This window comes from Cotesia glomerata, linkage group LG8 (genome assembly GCF_020080835.1).
Source record: "Cotesia glomerata isolate CgM1 linkage group LG8, MPM_Cglom_v2.3, whole genome shotgun sequence".
Classification (NCBI taxonomy): Eukaryota; Metazoa; Arthropoda; class Insecta; order Hymenoptera; family Braconidae; genus Cotesia; species Cotesia glomerata.
In genome coordinates, this window is record NC_058165.1 from 1,287,510 (window position 1) to 1,310,161 (window position 22,652).

At 25.8% G+C, this 22,652-nt stretch overlaps 3 protein-coding genes across 4 annotated transcripts; 2 read left to right on the plus strand and 1 right to left on the minus strand.

Moving 5' to 3' along the window:
* Positions 1-11,085, plus strand: LOC123271083 (major facilitator superfamily domain-containing protein 8). 2 transcript variants are annotated; one of them, XM_044737320.1, is made up of 9 exons: positions 1-33; positions 5,540-5,590; positions 5,653-6,090; positions 6,271-6,514; positions 7,890-8,198; positions 8,506-8,605; positions 8,700-8,834; positions 8,911-9,023; positions 10,431-11,085. In XM_044737320.1, the coding sequence occupies exons 3-9, from the start codon at positions 5,896-5,898 to the stop codon at positions 11,000-11,002; spliced, it is 1,668 nt and encodes a 555-aa protein (XP_044593255.1). In that variant the 5' UTR covers positions 1-33; positions 5,540-5,590; positions 5,653-5,895; the 3' UTR covers positions 11,003-11,085. The 2 variants fall into 2 exon arrangements, with proteins under 2 accessions (XP_044593255.1, XP_044593256.1); XM_044737321.1 differs by lacking the exons at positions 1-33; positions 5,540-5,590 and having other exon boundaries at positions 5,953-6,090; positions 6,275-6,514.
* A 1,925-nt stretch (positions 11,086-13,010) lies between these two features.
* LOC123270814 (homeobox protein 2-like) lies at positions 13,011-17,100 on the plus strand. Its single transcript, XM_044736963.1, has 5 exons — positions 13,011-13,213; positions 13,443-14,210; positions 14,610-15,287; positions 16,712-16,863; positions 16,947-17,100. The coding sequence occupies exons 1-5, from the start codon at positions 13,180-13,182 to the stop codon at positions 17,058-17,060; spliced, it is 1,746 nt and encodes a 581-aa protein (XP_044592898.1). The 5' UTR covers positions 13,011-13,179; the 3' UTR covers positions 17,061-17,100.
* Positions 17,101-19,423: 2,323 nt separating this feature from the next.
* Positions 19,424-20,774, minus strand: LOC123271085 (ankyrin repeat domain-containing protein 17-like). Its single transcript, XM_044737324.1, has one exon. It carries the CDS (start codon positions 20,672-20,674, stop codon positions 19,427-19,429), a length of 1,248 nt encoding a protein of 415 aa, XP_044593259.1. The 5' UTR covers positions 20,675-20,774; the 3' UTR covers positions 19,424-19,426.
* Positions 20,775-22,652: the final 1,878 nt, after the last annotated feature.

The following is a 22,652-nucleotide window of genomic DNA, read 5'->3' on the forward strand; positions in this document are numbered from 1 at the left end:
TTTTATTAAGTGTTTTTTATTCAAATAATGACGGTAAGTTTTTATTTAAATTATATACTTTTATTTTTATTTTTTATTGCAAAAAAGTGAAAGGAAAACTCTTTGTTAGAAAAATATTTACTGAAGAATATTCTTCAGATTTAAGAAAAATAATTAAATTAATAATAAATTGCGGTCTTTTTTTTTTAATTGAATAAAAAATCTTTAATCGGTAATTATAACTTAGATTGAGAAAATCTAATGTATATAATAAATAAATATTCTGGATAACTTCCAAGACAAAGAGATCGCGGTTTATTTAATCTTGTCTTCTTTGTTTTCATGCTTACTCATCGCTTGTTGCTTCTTGCTTGTTGTGTTATCGGCAATGTGTTTTTTTTCGCGATGATAATACTGAAATAAGGATTGAATAGTTGTTATTGTTTCGATAATGTTGTGTCAGATGAACGAAGCTTCGATTTTTTAATAATTAAAGCTAAAAAATTTTTTATTTAATTTTTTTTATTGAGGTTAAAAAAAATTGTTCTAACTTTTTTTTATTTTTCAATAAAAGATTTAATTCAAAATTTTACGGCATTTTTTATCATTTTTTTTTTTAAGGAAAAAAGATTTATTTCTTAATTAAAAATTGTAAAATATAAGTAATAATATTTGTTATTTTCTTTTTTAATAAAATACAAATGTAATTTTATAAAATTTTGGAGCAACTAAAATCGAATTTATTTTTTTATATCTAAAAAGTTAATTATTATTTTAATAAAATTGACATTTTTTTTTAGAAATTTTTTTTTTAATCAAATTTTGGGAAAAAATATATTTTTTAACGTTAAAATTAAGAAAATAATTTTAAAAATTATTAAATTTTGCTTATTGTAAATATATTTATCAAAATTTGTTTTAAAAATAATTTTAATGTAATTTTGGTAAAAAATAAATTTTTCAATGTTAAAATTAAGAAAATTTTTAAAAAATTCTTGAATTTTGCTTATTGCAAAATTATTTATCAATATTTTTTTTAAAATTATTTTTATTAATATTTTCTTGTTAATTTTGTCAGAAAAAAATTTTTTTTTAATTAAATTTTGGCAAAAAATAAATTTTTAAACATTAAAATTAAAAAAATTCTTAAATTTCTTTTTTTACATAATAATTTATCAATATTTTTTTTTAAAAAAAATTTTATTGATATTTTTTTATTAATTTAGTCATAAATAATTTTATTTTAATCAAATTTCAGCCAAAAATAAATTTTTCAACATTAAAATAAAAAAAATTCTTGAATTTCTTTTTTTACATAATAATTTATCAATAATTAATTAGAAAAAAAATGTTTTCTTCAATTTATAATCAATTTAGAGCTAAAAAATTAAATTTAAAGCACAAAATTTTTTAAATCAGTAATTACCTTCTCTATCTATATGATCTATTTAATATCAACTCATAAAATCGCTTCAAAAACATGTAAACATTTTTTTTTGCATCTATAATAATTACATAATTATTAGCATGCAATATTTCTTGTTTATATATTTTTTGTCTTTGCCTATAAACTGTAAACTATAATTTCAAAGCGCAATAATTTTAATAATACTTAAAGCATCAAGAGATATCTTAATAGCAGACATTTGACATACGATTGGAATATAATCACTTTGTTTCCGTTACAGAAATGAAATAATAAAAAAAGTTTAGATAATTGAGACTTTGAAGCCTTTTTATCATTTTAATTAATTTATAATCGTTTATTTAATAGTGTGTTGTGGTGACATGACTAATAAAGTTACTCAACAAAATATTAATAAATTTATAAATTTATAATTTATTAATAAATTATTAATTGTAAAATTTATAAATTTATAAATTTTAATCATTTAGAAAAAATATATTTCTATTTATATATATTTATATCTGGTTAAGATATAAATAAATTTTGTAATAAAATTCAATAATTACCAATTAAAGTTATCTATATATTAATTGGAATGTTTACTTACTCGCTATCTATAAATCCTAGGATTTGAAATTTTTTTTTTTTTTTTTTTATTCTTTAGGTTATTTTAAATTCTGACCTTGAAATAGCGAATTAAACAGGTTTTTTTATTCAATAGAGACAAAAATTACCAGGGATCAAATGGCCATAAATTGAATATATTTTCCGTGATACTACCTGAGTATCGGCTAGAATTTTATGTTAGTTTCTTAATTATTATTATTTATTGTTTTAAGGCCATGGAGTCGTAGCTCCTTGCGGCCCTCCAATTGATTTTCTATTTAATGGAAATTGAGAAAATATTTGATTTTAAATAATATTTTTTTACATTTAAATTTTGGTAAAAAAAGAGAGGAGGAATTAGATATAAATTTGAAAAGTTGAAAGAAATTTTTGGGGTAAAAAAAATGGAATTTTGTCAATTTTTATTTTTAAATTAATAAATATATATATATATATATATATATATTAGAGTGGTCCAAAAAAAACATTTTTATTTTTTTTTTCAAGTGCTGCTGTCTTAAAAACTTCTCTAAGGTATAAAAAAAAATTCTCTCCCAAGCGCAGCTTGATATCTCAATTCTTCATGAAGCTCAATGAATTTTTATTTTCCCATTTAAATAACACGTAAAAAAAATTTTATTTACGTTCCCATTCGGTAAAACTACGAAAAATTTTTTTTTTTGTATTTTTCGTCAATTATTCTTGTAGGAAATTTAATTCTCTACAAAAAAGTTCTGAGGTAGTTTTTTCGTAATCATAACAAGTAAAAAGTTATTAAGCTTTAAATACTCGCAATAAAAGAAAATTTAATCAGATATGATTTTAGAATCCACGTTGTATCACATTTTCTGTTCCAAAGTATTTGATTATGTAATTTATATCTTTTTCTTAAAAACATGGTATACAGTCTGATATCGGTAATTCAGTCTTGACCAGTGACAACAAATGACGATTGAATTTATCAGTTTGTTTATTTGAACCACATGTAAAATGCACTGAAGGAGATTACCAGACTTTGTAAATACTCTAACCACTGCTTAAAAAAATTAAACTAGATAATTTACTTTTAGCACTCTCTTGCGGCCTACATGAAGATATATAGTAAATTTAATTTTTGTTGATAATTAGTTTTAATAATTATGTCTTATAAGTAATATAAACTAAAATAAAAAATAACCAAAAATTAAATAAGTCTTATAGATTATATTGGTTGTATATTTATTAGCAATTTGTTTATAGTCAAGCTTATCCCATAATAAAATTGAGATGAAATGTATGCGGCATCAAACTATTCGTAACGTGATTGGTCGAATGTATCATAAGCATGAAAATATATGCAAACTCTATAGTCAGGCGCGCGCTTGCGCGCGCAAATTGAAATTCTAGTCCACTCTTATAATTTAGATGAAAAATATGAAAATATACACAATTAGACAAACTATTCGTAACGTGATTGGTCAAATATATCATAAGTATGAAAATATAGATAATTCCATACTAAGTTCACGCAGCTTGCGCGCGCAACGTATACTAATTTACTTAAATATGTGATGACTCCTGAGATAAGGCAGTTTTACGAACGAACTCTACCTGTTTATTTATCATTTTTTTTTCAAAGATTAAATTTAAAAATAAGAGAATCAATTCACGAAGGACTTCTATTTACGTTCTCCTGCAAAATTTCATGATTTTTCATTCGGTCAAAAAGCGTCCCAGCATCGAGTTCAAAATTTAAATATTCACCTGTCCTACATGTTCTTAAATAAAAAAATTAAATTCAGTACACATCCGGAAGGACTAGCTTGCTCTTGATTCAGATTCCGTAATGAAATTCAAGTTCAATTTTAAAAAATCATTGCTCATAGGAAAAAATATCCAAATTGTAATGAGAAAAATTATTCATAATTCACAGTTAATACTTCACCAAAAGACATGTGTTAATTATATTAGAAACAGTCTACTTTGATAAATTTTGAAATAAATACATGCAGTTACTAAAAAAGTTTTCGAAAAGATGCTTTGAAACTATCTTCGTTCAAATATTTTTTTGTGCGTGTATTTAAAGCTCAATAACTTTTTACTTGTTAAGATTACGAAGAAACTCCCTAAGTACTTTTTTGTAGAGAATTAAATTTTCTACAAGAATAATTGACGAAAAATGCATAAAAAAAATTTTTTTTTAGTTTCACCGGATGAAAACTTAAATAAAAAACATAAATAAAATTTTTTTACGTGTTATTTACATAGGAAAATAAAAATTCATTGAGCTTCATGAAGAATTAAGATATCAAGCTGCACTTTGAAGGGAATTTGTTTAATACCTCAGAAAAGCTTTTAAGATGATAGGCAAAAAACTTTTTTTTTTGAACCACTCTAATATATATATATATATATATATATATATATATATATATATATATATATATATATATATATATATATATATATATATATATATATATATATATATATATATATATATATATATAAAAGAAAAAATTTATCGAAAAAAAAAAAAAGAATAATTTTACAGTTTTTTTATTGAATATTTTTTATTTAATTCGAATAAATGACAATAATAACAAAAAAATTTTTAAATTAGTGAATTTTAGTTAAGGAAATTATTAATTTAAAATCTAGAAAAAATTGAATTTTTCAAAAATTCTAAAAATCAAAATTTTTTTTAATTCTATGAAGTAAGATTCTAAAAATTAGAATTTTTAAAAATTCTATCCATCAAAATTTTTAAAAATTCTAAAAATTAAAATTTTTTTAAATTCTAAAAATTAGAATTTTTTTAAATTCTAAAAATTAGAATTTTTTTAAATTCTAAAAATTAGAATTTTTTTAAATTCTAAAAATTAGTATTTTTTTAAAATTCTAAAAATTTCTAAAAATTGAAATTCTAAAAATCAAAATTGTTTTTAATTCTAAAAATTAAAATTCTAAAAATTAGAATTTTTTTTAATTCTAATAATTAAAATTCTAAAAATTAGAATTTTTTTCAATTCTATTAATTAAAATTCTAAAAATCATATTTCTAAAAATTCTAAAAATCAAAATTTTTAAAAATTCTAATAATTAAAATTAAAAAAATCAAAATTTTAAAAATTCTATTTATTAAAATTCTAAAAATCAAATTTTAAAAATTCTAATAATTAAAATTTTTTAAAATTCTATTCATTAAAATTCTAAAAATTAAAATTCTAAAAATTAGAATTTTTTTTAATTCTAATAATTAAAATTCTAAAAATTAGAATTTTTTTCAATTCTATTAATTAAAATTCTAAAAATCATATTTCTAAAAATTCTAAAAATCAAAATTTTTAAAAATTCTAATAATTAAAATTAAAAAAATCAAAATTTTAAAAATTCTATTTATTAAAATTCTAAAAATCAAATTTTTAAAAATAATTAAAATTTTTTAAAATTCTATTCATTAAAATTCTAAAAATTAAAATTTTTTAGTGCTTCTATGAATAATTAATTAAAAAATTTCTTCAAAAATTCAACCTACTTACTAAGAAAAACTTTCTTTTTTTTCAGAGTCAAATTTCTCTTGCCACAATGACTGATCTCATTGAATATCAATGACTAGTAAGTCAAAATAATAACAATAACAATAATTATAATGATTAAAAAAATTTTTTTATTTCCAGATAATCGATATGTGATGAATGCTTTAACATTAATAACTAAGGCCATTAGATGACAAATAATAAAATAATTACTTATTTTAATGTCGAAATAAAGATGAAAGCTATCGAAAATGATTGTCACTAAATGCGATGATTATTTAATTATACTCTTGTGATTACCGCTGGTATTAAGCAATTATAAGTGATAATTAATCGATTACCAGTAATATATATTTTTATGAATAGTTGAATTTTATATAAAAAATGGAATGTCTACCGTGTGTTAAATTATTACGTTCATCAGAACGTAAACGAAAATTGAGAGTTGACGACGATTTGGAGACCGTTGAAGAACGCACAGAAAGATGGAGGAGTATTTATGTTATATATTTTACAATGTTTTTAATGTCTTTAGCGTTCAGTATTGTTTTAACTGGAGTTTGGCCATATTTAGATAAGGTAATTATTTTATTACAATTTATTGTAAGTTAAAATAATAATTATTAATTATTAGAATTTAATCATTAAAATTAGTTGAAAAAAAAATTTTTTCTTTTTTCTATTTATTATACAAAAAAAAATATTTTTTTAAAGATTTTAAATTGAAGATTTTTTTTTTTATTACACTTTTTTGTTTAGTTAGATCCTAGTGTACATAAAGAATTTATCGGATATGTAGTAGCAGCAAATCCATTTGGGCAGATGTTATTCTCCCCAATAATTGGATGGTGGGGGAACAAGCGTGGATCTGTTCGACTTCCATTATTATTAACATTAGCACTGTTTGTAATTGCATCAGTTATTTATAGTACTCTGGAAATAATTCCTGGTGATAAAAAGACATGGATGGTTGCTGCAAGGTTTATTGTTGGGGTTAGTTCAGGTAAATTTTTATTTTAACTCATTGTAAATGAAGAATACCAAAAAAATTCTAAAATCTCTAGATGCATAATTAAGAAATGACCTTGTATCTTCGGAACTATTTACATTATTAAAGATATAAGCTCATCCTGATGTTACACTCATCGATACCTTTCATTTGAGTATCCACATCAATTTTTCATATATTTTATGTATTTATATATATGTATACATGAAAAATATATCAAAATGCATGTGGGTACTCAAATGAAAGCTCTTGATGAGTATACCATCAGGATGAGCTTATATCTTTAAAAATATCAAAAATTAAGAAATGACCTTGTATCTTGTTAACTATTGACATTTTTTAAGATATAAGCTCATCCTGACATTATATTCATTGAGACCTTTCATTTGAATACCCACATCAATTTTTCATATATTTCATATATTTATATATATTATATATATGTATATATGAAAAATATATGAAAAATGTATGTGGGTACTCAAATGAAAGCTCTTGAAGAGTATAACATCAGGATGAACTTATATCTTTGAAATATATAACATATATATGTATATAGAAAAAATATATCAAAATGCATGTAATTATTGACATTTTTAAAGATATATGCTCATCCTGATGTTACACTCAACGAGACCTTTCATTTGAATACCCACATCAATTTTTCATATATTTTATATATTTATATATATCATATATATGTATATATGAAAAATATATAAAAAATTCACGTGGGTACTTAAATGAAAGCTCTTGATGAGTATAAGAGCAAGATGAGCTTATATCTTTAAAATATATGTTATATATATATATGAATATATGAAAAATATATCAAAAATGTATGTGACTATTAACATTTTTAAAGATATAAGCTCATCCTGATGTTAGACTCATTGAGACCTTTCATTTGAATAATATTACTCACATCAATGTTTCATATATTTTATATATTTATGTATATGATTATATATATGTATATATGAAAAATATATCAAAAATGCAAGTGGGTACTCAAATGAAAGCTCTTGATGAGTGTAACATCAAGATGAGCTTATATTTTTAAAATACATATTATATATATGTATATATGAAAAATATATCAAAATATATGTGACTATTGTGATTTTTGAAGATATAAGCTCATTCAACATTACACTCATTGAGACCTTTCGTTTGAATACCCCCATCAATTTTCATATATTTTATATATTTATGTACATATTATATATATGTATATATGAAAAATATATCAAAAATGCATGTGGGTACTCAAATGAAAGCTCTTGATGAGTGTAACATCGCAATGAGCTTATATCTTTAAAAACTGTAAAATTACTAGTAATAATTTATAAAATCTTTATTTTAACAGCAAACATCGCAGTAGCGAGATCTTACTTATCAGCTGCAACAAAATTAGCTGAAAGAACAAAAGCCGTGTCGATGGTATCACTAGCTCAGGTATTAGGATTCGTAGTAGGTCCAGGTCTTCAAGCGGCAGTGACTCCTTTAGGAGATACAGGGTTTACTATCTGGGGATTGCCTTTCAACATGTACACAATGTCTGGCTGGATAAATGTATTCTTCGGAGTGCTTAATTTCATTTTTATCCTGCCCTGGGTCTTCACTGAACACAAAATTGCTGCCCGTGAAGCTATGAGAGATCAAGGGAAAGCTTCTGGTAATTTTACTCCAAAAAAATTTAATATATAAAGAAAAAAATGCAAGCTTATTTCCTCAAAAATGACTGATAGCTGAAATTTGAATAGTTTCTTTTTTTACTGCGGTGCTGATTATTTTTTTTATTAGCGCGGTAATTTTAAATCATTCAAAAGTAGAATTAACATTTTTACACATTTTATTTAAAAAAATTATCGAGTTGAATATTTAAATAAAAATAAATAAAATAGAAAATTAGGAAAATTAAGCTTTTTAAAATATATTTTCAATTAGTATTATTCATTTTAATTTTTTTTTTTTTTTTATAGAAAAAGAAGCATGGAAAGCAATAAAGCCAGATTATGTAGCAGCTTGGACGCTCATTTGTGCTTTCATTATTTTAGTTTTCAATTTTGTATTACTAGAAACGTATGTAAATTTTTTTTTGTTTTAATAAATAGAACAATCATTAATTAGATGAATATTAAATAGTTTAATAAAATAATTTTTTTTTTTTTAATAGACTAGGTACTCCGTTGACCATGGATCAATTTGCATGGACTAAAAAGGAGTCTCTTTATTATATGGGGATAGTAATGAGTGTCGGGGCTGTTATAGCCTGTATTGTTTTTGTTATTATTGAGCCCTTGTGCAAAAGGTAATTATTATACAGAAAAAAAAAAAAAAAAATTTTTTTTAATAAAAAAAATTAATAAATTAATTACTTGGGATAGATTTGACGAAAGGAGAGTAATGATTTGGGGCGGATTCCTTGTTATGGTGATAGGAAGAATTATTTGCATACCATTGCCTTCTACTGATCCTCCAATAATTGCCGAACGAGAATGTAAGTATAAATTATAAGAAATTTTTCTTAAAAGTTAAATTCAAAAATACTCTATCTCTAGATACATAATTAAGAAATTACATTGTATCTTGTGAAATATTGACATTTTTAAAGATATAAGCTCATCGCGATGTTACACTCATCGAGACCTTTCATTAGAGTACCCACATCAATTTTTCATATATTTATATATATATATATATTATATATATATATATATATATATATATATATATATATATATATATATATATATATATATGTATATATTATATATTATATGTATATATGAAAAATATATCAAAAATACATGTGGGTATTCAAATGAAAGCTCTTGATGAGTGTAATATTGGGATGAGCTTATATCTTTGAAAATGTAAATAGTTCACAAGATACAAGGTCATTTTCTAATTATTGATAAAGATATAAGCTCATCCTGATGTTACACTCATCAAGAGCTTCCATTTGAGTACCCACATGCATTTTTTATATATTTTATATATTTTTATATATAATGTATATGTATATATGGAAAATATAAATATATAAAATATATGAAAAATTGATGTGAGTACTCAAATGAAAGCTCTTGATAGGTGTTACATCAGGATGAGCTTATATCTTTAAAAATGTCAATAATTAAGAACTTACATTGCTATCTTGTCAACTACTGACATTTTTAAATATATAAGCTCATCCCGATGTTACACTTATCAAGACCTTTCATTTGTGTACCCACATCAATTTTTCATATATTTTTATGTATAATGTATATGTATATATGAAAAATATATCAAAAATGCATATGGGTACTCAAATAAAAGGTTTCAATGAGTTTAACATCAGGATGAGCTTATATCTTTAAAAATGTCAATTATTAAGAAATGACCTTGTATTTTGTCAACCATTGACATTTTCAAAGATATAAGCTCACTCTGATATTAACCTCATCGAGACCTTTCATTTGAGTACCCACATCAATTTTTCATATATTTCATATATTTATATTTATTATATATATGTATATATGAAAAATATATAAAAAATACATGTGGGTACTCAAATGAAAGCTCTTGATGAGTGTAACATCAGGATGAGCTTATATCTTTACAAATATCAATAATTAAGAAATGACCTTGTATCTTGTGAAATATTGACATTTTTAAAGATATAAGCTCATCCCGATGTTGCACTCATCAAGACTTTTCGTTTAAGTACCCACATCAATTTTTCATATATTTATATATATTACATATATGTATATATGAAAAATATATGAAAAATGCATGTGGGTACTCAAACGAAAGCTCTTGATGAATATAACATCAGGATGAGCTTATATCTTTAAAAACGTCAATATTTAATAAAGTACAGTGCAATTTACTTATTATCTATCTTTTTTTGCAGTAATAAACAATGCAAGCTTATCATCAAACGGCACCGAAATCGTCGGCTGCCCGAGTGACCAAGAGTGGTGTAGGTACACCCCAGCAATGACAGTGATCCAATTTATAATCGGGTACGGCTTCACAACAATAGGGTACCCAGTCGGCGTGACGTTAGTACAAACAATTTTCACAAAAGTCCTGGGACCTAGACCTCAAGGTCTTTGGATGGGAATAATGACCGGAGCAGGATGTGTGGCCCGAGTCCTAGGTCCAGTCTTCGTGGGTTTTATCTACACTCGCTGGGGCACTTATCACACTTTCGGGATCACTGGGCTTACTCTAGTGATCGCGATGATCTGGCTGCAAGCTGTCAGCAAGCGGTTGAGCACCAAGAGCAGCTATCTAGGGGTTGCTTCTTCGCCGGAGGCTGCTGAGCTTCCGAAGGAAGTCGAGATGCAGGGAGTCGTCTCGGGAAATCTTTCAGGTCCAGAGGTGATAAATCTTACGGGTGATAAATGCGAGTCTAATAACGGGGTTGTGCAAAATGATGAGTCTAAAGCTTTCATTGGTGATAAGAATACTCATCGTTGAATTATTATTATTATTATTTAATATATATTTTTATATGAGATTATGTTTTAATGTGCAATTTTTAATTGACTATAAAGCAATTAGTTTATTTTTTACAATGTGAAATTTCGACTGAATTTAATAAATATTTTTTAGTCACTTTGTTTGTTGAGAAATCACAAAAATAAAATTTTTTTAAAATAATTTTTTGGTATTTTTTTTTTTTTTATTGTACTGACTAATTATTAAATTTAATAAGTATTTTTTTTTTATTTTTTGAGATGTGAGCAAAAAATTATAAAAAAAATTTTTTTTTATTTTTTTAATAAAAATTAAAAAAAGTTTTTTTTTTTTTTTAAATAAAAATTATAAAATTTTTTTTTTTTAAATCTATTTTTTTTTTTTTTGATAAAATTTTTTAACCTTTGATGTGGAAAGTAAGTAAAAAAAAATAGAATATGTAAAGACAGCAAGGTCGATAAATACTAAATAAAACAAACAGGATGATGGTATCATTACTATTTCGTTTTTGAAGTCTCGCATAGTTACCTTCTCAATAGAAAAAGTCTTTTCTCAAGTGTGAAGACAACGACATGCATCACGCACGGTTTGTTCATAATAACATCCGTTGTTTCATTTTTTATTTATTGCTTTTACCTATTGCTAACCTCACAAGCTTATCTTACAGATCCTGCATCCTTCATCATATCTTGAACCTTTTGAATAGCTTCTTATTTGTTAATACTGGTCTCTTCTTTTCAATATTGCGGACAATGAATCATTATATCAAAGATACATATCAAAGTTTTACTATTTAATTTTTTTCTCTTCTTTTGATAATATTCTGAAAATTTTAGTTTGATTTTTTTTAAGTAATTAGTAAAATTTAAATAATACAAAAAATTAATAATAATAATAAATAGCAACCATTGTAGTCACTATGTGACTGCTGTAACTTGTGAACTATAAATAAATAAAATTTTGCTTTATTATTAAATAATGACTTTTGTTAAATTGCACTGTACTGTCTTAATTATTAATGTTTTTAAAAATATAAGCTCATCCTGATGTTACACTCATCAAGAGCTTTCATTTGAGTACCCACATGCATTTTTGATATATTTTTCATATATACATATATATGATATATATTTTAAAGATATAAGCTCATCCCGATGTTATACTCATCAAGAGCTTTCATTTGAGTACCCACATGCATTTTTGATATATTTTTCATATATACATATATATGATATATATTTTAAAGATATAAGCTCATCCCGATGTTATACTCATCAAGAGCTTTCATTTGAGTACCCACATGCATTTTTGATATATTTTTCATATATACATATATATGATATATATTTTAAAGATATAAGCTCATCCTGATGTTATACTCATCAAGAGCTTTCATTTGAGTACCCACATGCATTTTTCATATATTTTTCATATATAGATATATATAGTATATATAAATATATAAAATATATAAAAAATTGATGTGGGTACTCAAATGAAAGGTCTTGATGAGTGTAACATCGGGATGAGTTTATATCTTTAAAAATGTCAATATTTAACAAGATCAAAGGTAATTTCTTAATTATGTATCTAGAGACAATTTTCGAATGCAGCCTAAATACTTATCATAATAAATTCAAAAGGCACAAATTAACGTCAAGACCTTTGTAATTACACTAAATTTCACTTAAAAGAAGATAATAATTTTAAAAATTAAAAACGATTAAGTAAAAAAATTAAACTTCTCCATAAGATAATTATCTAAAAATCTGACTTATATATTTCACAATAATAAAATTATAAATATCTAAATCTCATATAAATTAATTACGTGAATATGAAAAATCATAAACAATAGATATATATGAATGATAAGTTAAACGCCAAGACCTTAACAAAAATATAATATTAAACATACTTACAATTTACCAATTAAATTACCTTTCTTACATTTGTTCACGGAAAGGCTTGCAGCAACATCCTCAGATTCCAAGTGCACAGTAAACTGCTGACTCTTCTACGTGCAACTACTTTGTATTAATACAATTGTCCTTACAACAATACCTTTTTATATTAAAAAATATTATAAATTATAACTATAATTTAGTCTTATTAGTTGTGCCGACAAAAATAGAATAAAAGTGTCATAATTAATTTAATAAATTTAAATTTATATTATGGATATTAAATTTTTTATTGTGTTACTTTGCAGTAAGTATTAAATAATTTAAACATTAATTAATTAATAATTTATTATTAACTAATAATTAATAATTGATCAATTATTAAATATTAATTATTAATTAATAATCAATAATTAATAATTAATTAATTGTTAACTAATTAATAATTAATTATTAACTAATTAATTATTAATTAATTAATAATTAATTAATTATTAATTAATAATTAATAATTATAATTGTGAAAAAATCGGCAGGTTTCAATTTGACTTTAGGAAGAGGTGTAGAGAATAAAATAAAAAAATTAAGGGGAGATTTGGGAGAAGAAAGCGACGAAGATGAAGATGTTGTAAGGATTCAGTGGGAAGGAAATGGAAATTTTGGAAAAAAGTTCAGTGTTTTGAGTGACATTGATTCCGCAGAGTCAGGAATTCCCTGGCCGATTTTGCAGCCTCCTTTTTATTACTATTCGTCGTCAATTAATGATTTTGACAGGGAAAATTTGAGCCGTGAGGATCAAAAAAGATTGGAGGAAAATTCGGGGGAGAGAAATAAGAGTAACACTGTAAAAAAATTGAGGATATATGAGATTACTGGTCCCGGAAGGAGGGATGAAAAATTTGGTGAAAATTTGGGAAATATTCAGAGGAAAGATTCGGGAAAAATTGATCAGGAAAGTTGGAAAAATTTTAAAAAGACCGAAAGTGGGAATTATGGCGAAGAAAGAAATTTTGGAAAGAATCGAAGTATTGGAAATTTAGGAGAATTTGATAATAATGATAATGTGAGGAAGTTGAATGAATATTTTGAGCGGAAGGATAATTTTGAACGGTGGAAATTTGGTGAGGGAAATTTTGGAAAAGGAAATAGGCGGAATTTTGGAAATCAGAGTGAAAGTAATAGTGATAATTTTGGTAATGGGAGAAATTTGAAAGTTTTGAAGGTTGGTGAAAATTTTGAACATCGAAATTATGGAAATGATAAAAATTTGAAAGTTTTTAATGCTAATGAAAATTTTGAACATCGTAAGTTTGGAAATGATCAAAATTTAAAAGTGTTAAAGGTTGATGAAAATTTAGGGAATCAAAATTTTGATAGTGGTGAAAATTTTAAAATTTTGAATGGCGATAAACATTTTGAAAATGATAAAAATATGAAATTTGATGAAAATTTGGAAAGAAAAAATTTTGGAATTGATAGAAATTTAAAAGTTTTTAATGCTGATGGAAATTTTGAGAATCGTAATTTTGGAAATGATCAAAATTTTAAAATTTTGAACAGTGATAAAAATTTTGAAAATGACAAAAATATGAAATTTGATGAAAATTTGGAAAGACAAAATTTTGGAATTGACAGAAATTTAAAAGTTTTTAATAATGAAAATTTTGAACATCGAAATTTTGGAAATGATAAAAATTGGAAAGTTTTGAAGGTAGATCAAAATTCTGATAATGATAAAAATTTTAAAATTTTGAACAATGATAAAAATTTTGAAAATGATAAAAATAAGAAATTCGATGAAAATTTGGAAAGAACAAATTTCGGAATTGGTCGGAATTTAAAAGTTTTGAAAATAGATGAAAAAGAAATGCAAAATAATGGAAATTTTGGAAATAAAAATTTGAAAGTGGTAAAAATAGGGGAAAACATTCTTCCAGTTCACATAAGAAATTTTGGAAATACTGAGGATATTATCAAGGCTCACAATGTTCAAATTTTGAGTCGACCAAGAGACTGGTTTGATGGTATAAAAAAATCTGATGATAGAATAAAAAACGAGAGTGATTTTGGAGGGGTCAAAAGACCGAAGGATTTTGAAAATAATCGAGAAATTGATGATGATCAAAATAAAAGCGAAGAAACAGATGGCGCTGTTAAAGAAACAATTTGGGATCCTAGCAAAACTGATGTAAATATTAAAAAATTGAGACCGATGCAGTCTTTGAGCGTCATTAGGCCCTTAGAAGGTTCACAATTTCCAAGGGGAAATCGCAAGTATCAAAACAGCGAAGAAGTGTCTGAAAGAAGAAATTGGGAGTTTTCAAGGGATGGTCATTTAAGGAGAAAAGAATTTCAGAGGGTTAATCATTTCAAATATTTGGGTAAGTGCTTCCGAAATTTTGGAAATTCAGAAGACTTTTTCTATTAAAGCGAGCCAAAAAAAGACAAATTTAATTGAAATTTTACACTTCCGTGTTAACAAAATCGTCTTAAAATTGTCGCTTGGTTAAAGACGCCAAAAAAAAAGTTCTAAGAGCAGACTTTTGAAATTTGGCTCTCGAATTTGTTATGCTAATCCATTTTTAGATGATTTTTGAGTACGCTCTTTCCAAATAGAATTTGAAATTGTTCAAAAATAATTATCCGACAATTTTAAGACGCTCCATTTTAATGTTACGGAACTCTGTCGCTGTGAGCTCATCTTAAAATAGTCTCTAAATTTTTTTTTAAGACTATTTTAATATTTTTTTAAAGAAACTCACAAAATAGTCTAAAAATTAATTATAATAACAAATTCGAGAACCAAATTTCAAAAGTCTGCTCTCGGAATTTTTGTTTTTGGTGTCTTAAAAGTGTCTTAAGGAGGTTCGAGCGAATCTAATGTAAAAAATAATTTCCAACTTTGAGCTTTGAAACATTATTCGTAAATTGACAAGTTTTCTTTTATCATTCTTATTTATGCTAAATAACAGAATTATGATATGTCAATACAGTTAACGGTTAGAATGACAATTATAAAGGTATAAAATAAACAAACAATTGATAGGATTGAAAATAAAGCTGCAACTTCACCTCGCGGACAGAAAATCGTCATTTTCTGTCCGCCGGGAAGAAATAATTGATACCTGCCCGGCACAGTCGCATTGGTCTGAAATTGTCTAGTTTCGGTTGGCTCAACAGGCATTGAAACTCACATTTTCAATGCAGGTTATATGAAAAATAGTATATTACTCACCTAGGGAAGTAAAGTAAGAAATGTCTCAGATCACATGCAATTGTTGGCCGAGGCGAAGCCGAGGTCAACAAACATGTGATCTGAGGCTTTCTTATTTACTTCCCGCGGAGTGTATACTATTTTTTTGCTCGACGAAGGCAGAAAGGGGCAACTTCGCTTAGCGCAGCGGGCCGAAAGTTGACGCTTTCTGCCCGTCGAGCAAAAAACTATTTTTTTGTCCGACGAAGGCGGAAAGCGGCAACTTAGTTTAGCGCAGCGGGACGAAAGTTGTCACTTTCCGCCCGGAGGGCAAAAAAAATCATTTTTTGCTCGACGGGCAGAAAGCGTCAACTTTCGGCCCGCTGCGCTAAGCGAAGTTGCCCCTTTCTGCCTTCGTCGGACAAAAAAATAGTATACACTCCTCGGGAAGTAAATAAGAAAGCCTCAGATCACATGTTTGTTGACCTCGGCTTCGCCTCGGCCAACAATTACATGTGATTTGAGACATTTCTTATTTTACTTCCCTAGGTGTGTAATATACTATTTATGCGTGCAGGCTTTTTAAAAAAAATATTACAAAACTTCCTTCAGATTCACACTCAAAATATGGAGCGATCCCTGGAATCCCTGGCAGAGATTATCCAGTAAATACAGAATACAACCAACGCGCTACCAAGAAATTTTTATGCCCGACGCATACAGACACTCATATTTATATCGCAGATAGGTCTTCGCGTTGTCAAGTAATTATTTCACTATAAATCATTACTATAAAAGCTTAAGCTTAAAATTTGATGAAATAATTGTTTTTTTTTTTATGTTCAAGGTGTTTTATGTTTGCTATGGTAGCAATTCAGGTGTGCAGATGGTCTGTCCAGACGGAACGCTCTTTAACCAACAATTGCAAGTGTGCGATTGGTGGTTTAATGTCATTTGCTGACTGAAATATATGAAAAATGAATGACTGTAATAAAATAAATAAATTACAATGTTTATTTATTTTCCAAAAAAAATTAATAAGTTTTATGTTTTAAGTTTGATAATCAATTGCCGGAAGCAATTTCAACTCTAGCTCAACGACAGCTGCATTGTTAAGTTGTCTGTATATTATTTCTTTGTCGTTTTGTCGTTTACTTTAATGAAGCCCAATGATTGACCAGTTCTTCTCAAAAAATCAGTAGTCCAGTTTTCTAGGGTGACATTGTGACTTGCTGAAGATATCCGAGAGTTAAAATCATCAAATTATGCTAAAATGTAGCGTTAATAATAGTTATGATTATTTATTTTCATTGAAGTGAAAATATTTTAATCGAGGTCATTTTTTATCGTCGAGTCATTGTTTTTACTTCCTGTAGATCATCTATATTATTAAGAGAATAACGAAAATTTTGTGACCAGTGTGTTTATATGATAAAATGGGTTTTTATGGTTAAATTTAGTATCGCTGGAAAAGTTTTGACCTGGAGTTGTGTCTTTTTATGGTTTTATATCATTCTCACCAATAGTCGATTTATTATGATAAGTATTTAGACTGCATTTTAAAATGCTCTATTTCTAGATACATAATTAAGAAATTACCTTTTATCTTGTGAACTATTGACATTTTTGAAGATATAAGCTCATCCCGATGTTACACTCATCGAGACCTTTCAATTTTTCATATATTCATTTATTTATTTTCAAGTTTTCGATGAATGTTTACATTAATTAGAATAATATTAAGACTTATGGATCGAATTTTATAAATAAATTATAAATAAAAATAGTTGCCAGGGGACTGAGTTTTTAAGTGGCCCAGACACATATTTCCAGGACAAACGTTGCTTTGACACTAAATAAAATGCCGATAAAGCGCTAACAGCCCTATGGTTATTAACTCAAGGCTAGTTAGATACTTATAAATCTTACAAAAGGTAAAATAACACGCTGGATTTTTTTTTTGGCTTTGAACTTCTGGCAGGGGACTGTTCTTAAAATGCCTGGGACAAACTTTGGTTTAATGAATTTAATGAAACAAATTAATTTTCGATACTTTTTATTGAAGAAGATTGTTAGCTAACTAATTAAGTTTGTAAACATTATCGACCAAATTATATACTATTGACGAATAACTTAAAATTGAATCTTAAAGTTTTAATTTTGGGAATGGGACAGCCCAGGGGACTGTTATTAAGGTGGTTTATCAATTTATAGCAAAAAAACCAAAATTTATTTCATTTTAGTTTTCAATGCTCCAAATAGAAATGTTTTTATATTTTCGTAATAAATTTTTTTTAGTAACAAAATAACAATTTTTCTAATAAAAAAATGCCTGGGACAGCAAAAAACATCCTTACAGAGAATCACCCATCTATAATATATATATATATATATATATATATATATATATATATATATATATATATATATATATATATATATATATATATATATATATATAAATATAAAAAATGCAAGTGGGTACTCAAATGAAAGCTCTTGATGAGTGTAACATCAGGATGAGCTTATATCTTTAAAAATGTCAATATTTCACAAGATACAAGGTGATTTCTTAATTATTGATATTTTTAATAATATAAGCTCATCCTGATGTTACACTTATCAAAAGCTTTCATTTGAGTACCCACTTGCATTTTTGATATATTTTTCATATATACATATATATAATATATATAAATATATAAAATACATGAAAAATTGATGTGGGTACTCAAATGAAAGCTCTTGATGAGTGTAACATCAGGATGAGCTTATATCTTTAAAAATGTCAATATTTCACAAGATACAAGGTGATTTCTTAATTATTGATATTTTTAATAATATAAGCTCATCCTGATGTTACACTTATCAAAAGCTTTCATTTGAGTACCCACTTGTATTTTTGATATATTTTTCATATATACATATGTATAAATATATAAATATATGAAAAATTGATGTGGGTACTCAAATGAAAGGTCTTGATGAGTATAACATCGGGATGAGCTTATATTTTAAAAAATGTCAAGAGTCCATGAGATATAAGGTCATTTCTTAATTATGTATCTAGAAATAGAAAATTTTCAAATGCAACCTAAATCATTATAATAAATTAACTATTCAAATCAAGACACTAAATTTCACTAAAAAAAAAAACTGATTTTACCATATGACTATCTTAAACACAAAATTTTTCTTATTCTCTTAATAATATTAATAAAGGTTAAATAATAAAAATCAATATTAAAAATTCCAATCTTTTTATTTTTCCAATAAACTTAAAAAAATATATAATTTTATTCAAATTACCAGTCATATAAAAAAATTTCACAATTTATTAAAAAGCTCTTCAACAAAATCTTCTTCCACATATTCCAAGATACTCCAAACAAAACAAGTAGGCAATATATTCCAAAAAACATGATCCAAAAAATAATTAACTTTCTTTAACCTTTTCTGCCTAACCAAAACTCTTTTGAATTTATACTCAATAATATCCCAATAAACCGGAAATTTTTCTTTAAAATCCAAAATACCTCCACAATTTTCACTAAACTTGATTCTCAAAGCAGTATCTTGTTCTTTTTTAATCATCAAATCATAAACCGTAACAATTGTATGCTTAATTTTCAAATTCTTCATAACTTCAACTTCTTTGCAGCACAATTCAAAAAACTCCTCAAAATCCTTTCCATCAATCGCTTTCAAATTCTTATCACCCAAAAACAACCCAGCAGCTTTCATTTTAACCAAATGTTCCTTAATAACCTCAGTACTTTTGGTGTTCTTAGTAACAGCAAGTTCCAAAACAGTTCTATTGTTGCAATCCACCAAATTAACATCAATTCCCGCGTTTAGAACACACTTAACAACTTTTGGACCAACAAAAACTTGAATAGCGCTGTGAAGAACGGTTTCTCTTCTGTAAGTCGTAACAGAATTGATATTAGCATTTTTGGCCAACAAAATCCTGACAATTTCCGTTTGATTTTGCTTAACAGCCATGTGCAAAGGCGTTATCTCATCATCCGCATCATTGCAACGCAAATTAACATCAGCGCCAGCTTCCAAAAGAACCTTAACAATCTCTTCCTGATGATCATGAATGGCTTTCACTAAAGGCGAGTAACATTTGCCGCAAGATTGGTTTGCATTAGCATTGTTACCCAATAAGAGCTTCAAGATCGCCAAATTGGGGCCGCTGCTCACAGCTAGGTTCAAAATTGAACAGTTTTCCTTGCAGACTCTCAAATTGACAAATTCAGGATTGACCTTGGCTCCAGCTTCAATTAGAAGCTTCACAGCTTCAAATTGGTTCCGAGATACGGCTCTTTGGAGTGGTGTGAATCCTTTGTCCTTTCTTAGGCCTCTTTTGTTGACGTCAATCCCTGCCAGGATGTAGTGCTTCAAGATGGCGATGTTTCCAAGGCGAGCTGATATATGCAACACGTGGTTCTTCAATTTGGCGTTGTTTTTTATCATTTGGTGCACTAATTCTGTTTTTGAATCGTGAATTGCCCAACGGAGCTTCGATTGCTCTTCGTCGTAATCGTTTACGTAATTTAGAATGTACATTATTGATTTTTTGATTTTTTTTAATTACACCGTTCACTTTTTGACACTAAATTTATCATTTAGTAGTTTTGTAGATCTTGAATTTGCAAAATTTACAACTAAATTGTCTCTTTTATGAACTGATTGTTGAAAATTTTTGGTTATACTTCAAGGGAACTTCAAGGGAAGTGATAAAAACTTCAAATTTTTGACTTAAAAAGATGTTCAAAATTTGGAAGTTAAAACCAAAAAAATTAAGAACACTTTAGCAAGAAAATAATTTTTAAAGAAAATATAATAAAAAAATTACAGACAATAATGTAAGAAGCTTTGAAAATTCTTACAGGAATTTTAGATTTGAATTGCTATAAAGCTTATGGGACAATTCGGAGAAAAACGGCTTTATATATTTTACTAATTATTGAGTATAGTTAAGTCAAGGGGCAGGTTAAGAAATTTCCCCTTCTACTTATACCTAGTAATTTTCCTTAATAGGTTATATTATGAGTTATATGACGTCGGCTAATTAGTATATAATGGATTTATAATTACACATTTTTAATTAGGATTTTATTTTTAAAATTGTAAGTATTGGTTATCTCTTAATGGAATTAATGACAATACATTAAAACATATCTATATATACTTACCGTTTATTTGTTTCAAGGTTAAACTATGACCGATTAACATTGTTTGTAGTTAATTTATTATCTTGAATAGCAATATAATTTCTTGTTCTTTGATCAGTTTAATTAATATTATTTAAAATTGTAGATTTTTGATACCTAAAATAATAATTTAATACAATGAATTGTAGCCTAAAAGTCGGCCTAGCGCCATGTTGGTTTACAATTTGCGCAGACGCGCAAATAAGATAAAAGTAGGAAATTATTGCTGTGGTGGGGATAAAGAGATTATTATTATAAAAAATAGTATAACTTTAGAGATTTTTCAGTTTTTTTGATTTTTATAACTACAAAATTATTATAAATAAATTTTATACCTGGAAATTAAATAAAAATCCATGATTAAACAAAATGATTTTATATGATTGAAAATAATTAATTTTTTAATTATTTTTAATCATGTCGTATCATTATAAATCATCTATAATATTTAGAGAATCATTGAAGCTGCATTCAAAAATTATTTCTAGATACATAATTAAGAAATGACCTTGTATCTAGTCAACTATTGACAATTTTAAAGATATAAGCTCATCCTGAGATTACACTCATCAAGACCTTTCATTTGATTACCCACATCAATTTTTTATATATTTTATATATTTATATATATTATATATATGTATATATGAAAAATATATCAAAAATGCATGTGGGTACTCAAACGAAAGCTCTTAATGACTATAACATCGGGATGAGCTTATATCTTTAAAAATGTCAATAATTAAGAACTAACATTGCTATCTTGTCAACTAATGATATTTTTAAAGATATAAGCTCATCCTGAGATTACACTTATCAAGACTTTTCATTTGAGTACCCACATTAATTTTTCATATATTTATATATTATATATATATATGTATATATGAAAAATATATCAAAAATGCATGTGGGTACTCAAATAGAAGCTTTTAATAACTATAACATCGGGATGAACTTATATCTTTAAAAATGTCAATAATTAAGAACTAACATTGCTATCTTGTTAACTAATGATATTTTTAAAGAAATAAGCTCATCCCGAGATTACACTCATTGATACCTTTCATTTGAGTACCCACATCAATTTTTCATATATTTTATATATTTATATATATTATATATATGTATATATGAAAAATATATCAAAAATGCATGTGGGTACTCAAATGAAAGCTCTTGAGGAGTGTAATATCAAGATGAGCTTATATCTTAAAAAACGTCAATATTTAAGAAAGTACAGTGCAATTTACCAAAAATCATTATTTAATAAATCAAAATTTTATTTGTTTATAGTACACTGCGGCAGTCACGTAGTGACTGCAAGGTTG